At 35.7% G+C, this 10,000-nt stretch overlaps 1 protein-coding gene across 5 annotated transcripts in view; it reads right to left on the reverse strand.

Annotated features, from left to right (window-relative positions):
- Positions 1-10,000, reverse strand: part of LOC122264259 (rab GTPase-binding effector protein 1) — a 49,149-nt gene that overhangs the window by 7,518 nt on the left and 31,631 nt on the right. For 4 of the 5 annotated variants that reach the window (XM_043033065.2, XM_043033063.2, XM_086533984.1 and 1 more), the window contains 7 exons: positions 7,891-8,094; positions 6,457-6,663; positions 6,094-6,237; positions 5,719-5,869; positions 4,434-4,594; positions 4,135-4,220; positions 3,102-3,274 (listed from right to left, as the gene is read on the reverse strand). In XM_043033065.2, coding sequence (XP_042888999.1) covers positions 3,102-3,274; positions 4,135-4,220; positions 4,434-4,594; positions 5,719-5,869; positions 6,094-6,237; positions 6,457-6,663; positions 7,891-8,094 — 1,126 coding nt within the window. The remainder of the gene's footprint in view (positions 1-3,101; positions 3,275-4,134; positions 4,221-4,433; positions 4,595-5,718; positions 5,870-6,093; positions 6,238-6,456; positions 6,664-7,890; positions 8,095-10,000) is intronic. The other variant, XM_086533983.1, reaches the window with a different exon arrangement.

Genomic DNA, 10,000 nt, shown 5'->3' on the forward strand with positions numbered 1-10,000 from the left:
TATTAACTTGTGGGCATTTATCATTCTACTTCAGTACAATAAAAAAAAAAATAAAAATAAAAATAAAATCATGGATATCCCTAATCTTCACTTGAATTATGATAAATATATAAATCTCCTCATTTTATTGATATATATGATATCATACAATGGGACACATATGTTCAGCCTGTGCTCATCATCTTAAGATTGTTTTCTATTATTTTCTAGACTTCTGTGAAATATGACTTTATACATACATTAGCAAAGTGATACTCATTAGCATTTGGTATAATAGGTCATCATAACTGAAGGAATAGCATCTAATTTCAACAAAAAGAAAAATGCTGTACAAAAGTGATCCCTCCCACAAAACATGCTTCTGGATGGGTTAAAGACCTACTTTTAACCCATTGGTCGCGGATGGCGTCATTTGCCGTCAAGGCAAGCAATAGGCCTAGACACAGATGGGCCGGGCCATATATGATAATATCGACACAAGGCTGTATAAACTTATTTAAAACTACCACGACTAAAGGGTCAACTTAGAAAAATATCAAATTTTGATAAGGATCCCTACACCAGTGTTGCAGACTTTTGCCCAAATCTCTTTTTCAGACATATCATAATCAGTGGTCTTTGTTCTCATGAAGTGATTTTCAAAGATACACATGATGAGGTATATCACTTGTCAAATCTGTAGGAAGTATCTTATTAACCCATAGGTAGCAAGTGACGTGATATCACATCATGTAAAGATTTCACCCCCACCAGATGACATCCTATTACATCATGATTTCTCCCTCAAAACATATGGAAGAGGTCTTTAGTTTAGTCACTGTGCACACTTGTTATCTAGCCAGCAGGAGCAGCATTCCACAAATATGAGGCCCAGTGTGAGTGGGTCAAGGGACAGGGTAATGCAATTTTTAGCGGGAAAACTAAAAAAAAATTAAAAATTATGAAAATCTGGCATCACATTTCTTGATCATCTGACTTCATTCTCTGAAAATATCATCACTATATCTCTATTAAAAATAGATTTAGACGCGTATCTTCCAGAGGGTGTGGGGGGGCATCATGATTATGACTTTGGAGAAGCTATTTGTATCGCATCATTTTTTCCTATAGATATAATATACAATAAAATTTGTTTACACAGTTTCATCCTATGGGGTCTTGTGCGAGGCTAGAGAGCCAGCGCAGGCCATTCTCACCAGTGCTTTGGAAGCTCCCAGCTAAAGTGTATATATGCAGTAGCTCTGTCTCGGCGTGCATTACTGAACTCGGTGTCTGAAGATTATTTATGATGCCGAAACGTAAAAGTTATATCATGGATAATGAAAAACACAGAGAGGGGTCGTAAAACAAAATTTGTCAAAGAAGATACAGCGGTTTTAGAGGAAGAAATCATTATAGCGGGACAGCGTGACGTAGACCCATAGCGTACCCCCGTCTCCTACTCCTCTCACGCCTCCACACCCCCTCCTCTCCCTCCTCAGTGGAGAAAAGACAAACAATTTGCAGTACGGACGTAGAACCTACTACAAATAGCACCAACACAATAATAAAGAAATCAAGACTGGAAGAACTAGCAAAGAATATCAGCTGCACTCCCTCCCCCATCGCCCCCTCCCGTCCGACATCTTTGCAGCGTGTTTCTCCAAACGTAAGTTTTTACTACATTTTACTCATCAACTCCTTTATTTACGGTGCGATTTTCTTCACCTTTTTTTGTTTTCTGTGTCCTGAATTAGGCTATAAATTGTGGAAGATAATGTATCCAATTTAATGATATAAATATTTTCAATGCTTTTTTTTTTATCACAAAAACAAAGACCTCTTTTTAACACCTTTCTCACCGTGTTACAGTGGCTTATATAAATGTAATATTAAAAATGTAGCTTATACAATTTCTAGATGCATTCATTGCCTTTCGATTGGGAGTATTTTCAAAAGTCTAACATTAATACTTTGCCAGTTTATGCATCTATAATGATACCATGTATTTTCAAGTAATTATTTTTTCTTTTCTTTTCTATTACAGATATCAAGCTGAAACTTGGGGAAAATAAGTTTAGTATTAGGCCAATTAGCAATAAAAATTTAAAGTTCTACGATCGTTTTTTACCTCACCCCCGAAAATCGTTACCCTGTCCCTTAACCCATTGGAGGCGGTTGACGTGATAGCATGTATTGTGGTTTTTGCGTCAGACGCCCGGGACGAGCTATAAGGGGAAGCCGTGCAGCTTGTGCGTCCGAGAATCTCAAGGCGTTAGGCTTATGTGTTCGAGAACCCCGGAATTGCGACCGTGTGCAAAGCCGTGGGTTAATAGCTCAAAGATAAAGAACATAAGGACATTCTGTGCTACCATCTACTTATAGAAACCCTGACTCAATAAGTATATAGTAGGAAAATATCCATCTTATCATGGCATGGTCTGTCCCTACATAGTTACATTTGTATATACACATTATAGTTACATTTGCATATATGCATTATAGTTTCATTTGTATATACACATTTTTCTCGACTTGTCAGAAAAATGTATAAACATTCTAAAACCTTTTATCACCCCACAGAATTGGGCAGGTGAAGAGTCAGCAAAAGCCTCACGCCATGAGAGATCTCTTGAAGGGAAGCTGCACATGCTAGTTATATTGCCGGCTAGAGCAGCGTTAGGTAAATATATGCCACATCTTGAGTGGGTTAAAACCATGTAAAAAGTGCTTGAAAGCTGTTCATAAGCTATTCAATTAGTGTCTATTCCCAAAAAATGTTACCTAATCATTTGCATATGACATCTACTTGATTATGCATATCATATATCATACACATTTATATATTTCTTGCAATATCTGAATTTGTAATCTCAGTATCAAATCACCAAAGCTATGTTTAAAAGTGTTTTCTTGACAAGGATGCAAAAGAGAAAATTCAAAAAATACATCACAAAGCTATACAAAAATACATACCATAAATATCTTTCACTGCTGCATGCAAATGCATATACCTTTTCTATAACTATATACACAACACCCATACATATAAACATTATGCAAACGTAAATATTTCTCATCTCTAAACAATCTGACTAAAGTTGTCTATGCATATGCCATACCTGCAAGAGCTTTCTGTTGGTCTTGAGTCAGCTGGGGCATCTTGTCAGGGCTGAAACGCTCTGCTAAGAGGCTGTCAGGAGCCAGACTCTCTGGTGCAAGACTGTCCGGAGGCAGACTGTGTGTCTCAGCTTCACTGCTAAGGTCATCACTCTGTTCACTGCCAGCAAGCTCTCTGGAAATGTAACATGTCAGGATTGTTATTTCATAGTAATCTTTAAAAAGTAACTTGTGATTATACTAAAACGTATCAATGCAACTGGAGAGAAAATGCCATAAAAAATAATATCCCAAATTAAGCTAGTGTAAACCCTCTATATGCAATGATACTCTCACCATGGCTTTCAACATCCTCACTTTTATCCATAAATACAAAACAAAACAAGAAGACAAAATAAATAAAACACTATAAAATAATATCATAAGAAATATCTTAAAACTGAGAAATTCATATTGTACATTCTGCACATAGATCAGCAGTGCCAATAATTCCCAGATCTCATCTGTGAAACTTGTTGATTTTTGTTATGTCGGGTCATGTGTGCATTTTCCATGATTTAGTGCTTGTGTTTACCAACCTGTGGTCAAAGCATAGTGCTTGTGATGCAAGTGGTAATGTTTCTAAGTAGCAGCTGAAAGTGATGGCACTAACAGAAAAAGTTGACTTGTGTAACACTGTTATTAACATATATACATAATTGTGTTAAATAATATCTATCCTATACACATACATTCCACACAATCAACACTGCAGCACAGTAGATTTCACACAAATGTGGGAAATCCTGAGCACAACTGGAAAAATTACATCAAAATCCAAATCTACCTTTGGTCTACAAGAACAATTTCTACCAAATTATATCAATATACAAATGAATGAATGTCTCAAAATTTGCAACATAATAAGTTGATATACTAGAAAGTAAACAACTAAATACATAAGTAAAATAAAGTATAATATACTGTAACAAAAACCAAAAAGATTCAGAGATAAATCACTTGAAAGTCAACCACCCTAAAGATCTCTTCACATACCCTCGAACCAGCTGGGGTGTGGTGGAAGAGGCATGGTCATCATCAAGGTCCACGAGTGCATAAGGTCGCTCATCATCAGCACTGACCTGTAATAAATGCAATAAATGCAGTGTACTCATAAAATAGCCTTTTCTAAATCTGAACTATGAAAGCACAACCATACACAAAACCTTGTACATAAATGTAAATAAGCATATACACATACAGGCACAAGTATAACATATACATTCATTTTCCAAAGTTAAAATCATGAATCTCCTCTTCTTTTTTTCTTAACACAAATCTGTGACCTCTCATACCTCCAGATCAGGAGATGGAGAAGTGACTCGCTTTCTGGAAGCAGGTGACAAGGAGGACAGCTGAGGAGATGTGGGTTTGATACCGGGCTTCAGATCTGGTCGCATCTCAGAGATGGAACTTGCTTGACTTTTGGCTACGGCTTCCTCACTCCTCTGTAGGTCTAGGGTAAGAAACAAAATATATGAGAATGTAAAAGACAAGATTAATCTCTGCAAATCTGTTTTCAGTATTCAGCTAAGTCTTCCATCTACATGCTTATCTTTTACAATTTATAGATGATATGAAAACATTTTTATATGTTCTTATTTCATTCACATATCAATTCAATATCTATAGAGTTTTCAATGAGTAGCTGAAAAGCTGAAAGCAAGGAAAGAAAGAATGAAGAGACACCCATACTGCAGGCCAACGGTTCTCAAACATTTTATCAACATGTACCTACTGAGTTACCTGACCACTAACAAACATGGGTGTTTTCTACTAAGGTAAGCATAATCATCTGAATTCAAGTATTTGGCTACATAGTAAATAGATTGAATTACATGTGACTCCATATGCTACCAGAAACCCTCCCATGTATCCTGAGAGTCAATCAGTTACCCCTGACCTTTTGAAAAAATAATTAATTTACAAAAACAAATAAACCAAATACATTTAATGCAATAATCATAATTTAAAATCATATATTGAAGTACATATAACCTACATAAAACAATAATCATAATGTTGCAGGTAGCTTATCCATGCCAGGAGCCAACTGAAGGGGAAGTGGGCAGAGGATGGAATGGTGTGTAGTGGTCTCGGATGACTTTGTTATAGAGGGAGACATAGGCTATAGAAGCTACCCAGAAACACACAGGAGAAGGCCCAGTGTGGTAGAAGGTATATGGATGGGGATAGGGGAATAGCTTTGTGCGGCTGGAAGAAAGATACCAAACTGTATCAAATTAGAAGAAATATGAAAAATAAACTATTCAAACCTCTTTTTGAATAGGGCAGGTGAAAATCATTCTGAGAGTACAGCACAACATGCCTTGAGAAATCTCTTGGCAAGAAGCTGCAAGCACTTACTATACTACCAGCATTAGGCATATACACTCCATAGTGAGTGGATTTAAAGCAATTATACTATCTAGGAGACTGCTTTGGGGGTTAATTTCATGTTTTTCCATAAATTTTCTAACTTGAACCTAACTTTCTATAAGCACAATTTCCTTCATTCCTTGTCAACACAAAGAACATAGAAGAATAACTGATTAAGAGTAATTGATTGTACTAACTCACCTTCCAATTTTCGTTGCTGATCCACTGTAAGTAAAGATTGCATCCGTCTCATGTCTGCCAGATGTAAACGCTGAGCCTCAAGGAACTGATCATTTGCACGTTGCCAAGTGTGCTTCAAGTCTCTGTGTTGACGACGTTCATCTTCAAAAGCCTGAAAGGAATCTAATGTCAGCATATCTACATGCTTCTTATCTTTATAGTACTATAAATATCCACTGCTCAAACAAATAAAACACTATATATGATCATCATCAATTTTCAAACATAATTTTCAAAGGCTAATAATATTAGGTTTGCGAACTTCAAATTAGCTCATGTACACATATACATACAATCACAATTTCAATGGGACACTTTTCATATTTCTCAACAAACCTGTCTCAATTCAGTTAGTTGTGTGCGTAGTCTGTCGACATCATCAATGAGTGCAGTTTTTTGTGTATTAAGGATGGCAGTATAGAGCTCGAGATCAGCACGGGATGCCTTCTCTGCTTCTAGTGTATTACTCATACCTTTCAACTGGAAATATTTTACAAAGTAAGATCCTACTCTTGGATACTCTTTAAATACTGATTCAAAAATATTTCTACATAAATAAAACATGGTTCCTACACTAGATACATATTCATCTGTAATCAATCACAGAATAAAGATTAATATTCTTTTAAATACAAAACAAGAACTAAAACAATTCTATGTTTTATTAAGACTAAATCAAAACAAGTACAAGTGGTGTACCTTCTCATCCAGCTGCGTAACCACCAGCTGTGCATCAGTACCCTGCAGAAGGGGGGCCACCAGGTCAGCTGTGTGGAGCGAGGCTGCCTGTTGGGCCTCATGTGCCCGCAGCTGGGCATCCTGGGCACGGATCTTCTCCTTAAGGGCATTAATCTCCTCTTCTAAGGGCTCCACCAGAGACCTAAGAAGTGCAGCATCTTCCTGGGCCTGCATTACAACATAGAAGGCACAAGATAGAGACCAATATTATATATATAAAGTTAACAATATAATTAATAACATAATTGAAGACCCTTCTGGTCCCCAAGAGAAGTGGATGTCCTTCATCAAGCATTATCCTAGCCCTTGCTAGGACAATTGATGGACAGATTCAAATATAAATAGAAAGAGAAGTTGTATTCATCACTATCAATATCAGTAGTGACATGGCTCTGATAATTAACCCATTCCCAACGGGACCAATCCGGCTTAAAAAGACCAAAATTCCGGGACTCTTGAACGCATAAGCCGAACGCGTCGGGATTCTCGGCCACACTGGCCACGAGCTAGCGCTGTGCGCTGGCTCCTCCCACGCGCCGGGCTGGACAAAATAACGCGTCCCCGGCATGTAGCCCAAAAACCACTAGACGTGATATCTTGTCACCCATCATTAACGGGTTAAACTCAATGCTATAAACATTACAAAGACAATGAATAAGTGCAAAAATGTAACTAATGATTTCCATCACTGTTAATAAACTATTGAATAAAATGTTTTGAAAAGATGTTAATATAAAATTTCCAATTAATGAAAATAGGTACACACACATGCACAGAAGCACACACACAAACACTAACATCACCAAGTTAATATTAATTCATACAATCAGTTGTCTTAAAATTGTGACTATGAAAATACATGTGTGTAAGGCAGATAACAACCCAATGATAAATTCTATAATCCTGCTTGCAAGTAGCTGCTAAAATGTTTATTCTCATATCTATATCACTTGCACCTATTCTTGTAAACTGGTTCCAATCATTCTATCTGAGAGTAATATTATCATACCTCACTCCTCATTGACTACTTCACCAAAATCTGTTTCTTCTTAGTTCAATACCAGGAAGAACTCTCTTCTTCCAATCCATTTGTCTTTTCACTTTACATGAATGAGCCAGTCATATCAACACTGGAATTATCTAATTCCTGATACATGTAAACACAATAAATAGGATAAGTGTGAAATGAAGTATAAATAAGTTTCCATGTTATTGTCAGGCATATCCTACACATGGCGTCTTGTAAAAGAACTGGTATATGCAAAAATATAAATATCATGAGCATGTGAGATTTATTTACCAAGTAAATAAAGCTCACCACAAACATGTTTGTTATAACCCCTTGCCATAATTCCACATTTAAATTGAAGACCAAAAGACCAGTTGTCATCTTACCTTCCTCATACTGTCTTCCAGGTTCTCAGCATCTACACCAGTTCCAGCAGGAGGCCCTGCTGTGCCAGTGGAAGGCGTCTTCTCAGGGGTGCTGAGTGCAGATGAGGGACTCAAGCTAGGCACTCTCTTAGCCAAAGACTTGGTGACAGCTGAGATAACACCTGGACTCAGGAGGCTCTCACTCTTTGATCTTATATATGAATCCTGTAGACAGACCATTGGAATCATTCAAATCAACTCAATTTTTCTCAGGAAGATTAATCAGCTTTAGAGATAATTTATCATGAGTCATCTGAACCTCAACTCTGCATAACTGAACAGTCAATGACTCTGTCTTCTCTTCTTATCAATTGCATCTCTCCTATTATTATACACTCTAATCCTATCATCTGCTACAATGTCACCAATATATACACATCCAAATATATATAAATAGATCTACAATCATGCATGTAAAATATAATTTCATCCTAAACCATTCACATTATACCCCTTTTTAATTTCTAGTTTTCTTAGTTATTATCTTAAAATTTAGTATCTTTGTCCACAAATATTATACCTGTGATTACAATCACAGTGTTGTAATTGGCAATGCATTGTTCTGTAAACATCATTCAAACAGCAGCATAAATATCTTTCTCACAAATCCATGAAAGTAATTTAACCCTATAAAAACAATAGTATCAAATTAAGAATCACAATATCTATCCTTTGACCTATACTCTCATTCCTACAATATCATCTTGCTTTCACCTTTGGACCCTTGGTCTATCAGATACAGGAAACCCTGCTCTATCATATACAGGCTAAATTTGTTACTAGCACATATCAGAAATAATCCTCCATCTATATCCCAGTAATCATACTGTCTGTGATTCATATCTTCTTGTGAAATACTGTATTTTCTTCAATCACCCTTATTTAAGAACTGAGATATCAGTCCAGATTAGGCCTTCAAACAATTGAAAAAATGAAGAAATATTTTAAAAATGGAAATATGAAAACAGCTTTGAAAACATTTGAAAGTTTATAAAAGCTTCGAAAATGCCCATTTTATATCAAGTGTTGACTTTAACCACAAATTATAATTTGTACATTCATGTAACAGACATACCTGAAAAATATATTCTTTATAATATGTGTAAAATTTATCTTGATGCATAAGTCATGTTTTTGCCCATAAATGTATAATAGCTTGCATCCCATCACCAAAAATGCTTATTAAGTGAATAATAACATTTTCTTAGTCATTTGTTTTCAGACTGTTTTACTTCCTTTAACATTTACAACAAAATAATGAGCAATTTGCATCTTCAATATACATATAAATCAATTGAAAATATCTTAAGGAAATGATAACCTATCAAACTTCTGCTTGTGCAGAGTACAAGTACACAGTATGTAGGCAGGCACAACTACCACTTAGATACAGCATATACAATGATGTTAAATAAATAATAAATAAATAATCAATACAAGCATTTCTTAAATATTGGAAATACAATAGAGTTCTTCTTAAGCTATACTTTAAAAATGATGCAATAAACAGGCCTTAAACACAAATCTGTTCGTAAACATTCTTCTCATTAACTTATTCACTGGAAACATTCCTTTCATCTGTAACGGCCTATGCTTCTAAGAGTAAAATTTTTAGACATTTACAGTCATCAAAAATAAATTAATACAATACAACAGGGAAAAAAAAGCATACCTAATACTGACTGATAAAATGAGCATTGATACTTTAATTACACCAGCTAATCGGAGGACATAAGATGGGTCTTAATTAATATAACAAAAGACTTTGATATTAGTCTGGACCATAATCACCTCTCATATTGATTATTTTCACTCTGACAGTCTGTTTCAGCTTATGTGAACACTTGCAGACCAAAAACAGCAGATAATACCAACATCCTCATTTTCGAAGATCACAAAACTATACTAAGATCATGGAACCTGTACACTAACATGCAATTGCCTTTTCAAAGCTTGAAGTTGTGATTTCCATCTTTTCTGTCGTGAAATCATTGATTGTATTTATGGGCACAACTGTACTTCATCCTTCCATGATAATTCCTAAAACCTTATTTACTCTGGGTTTGTACAT

The sequence above is a fragment of the Penaeus japonicus genome, unplaced genomic scaffold, assembly GCF_977035675.1.
Source record: "Penaeus japonicus unplaced genomic scaffold, GWHDUDI00000001_assembly GWHDUDI00000040, whole genome shotgun sequence".
Classification (NCBI taxonomy): Eukaryota; Metazoa; Arthropoda; class Malacostraca; order Decapoda; family Penaeidae; genus Penaeus; species Penaeus japonicus.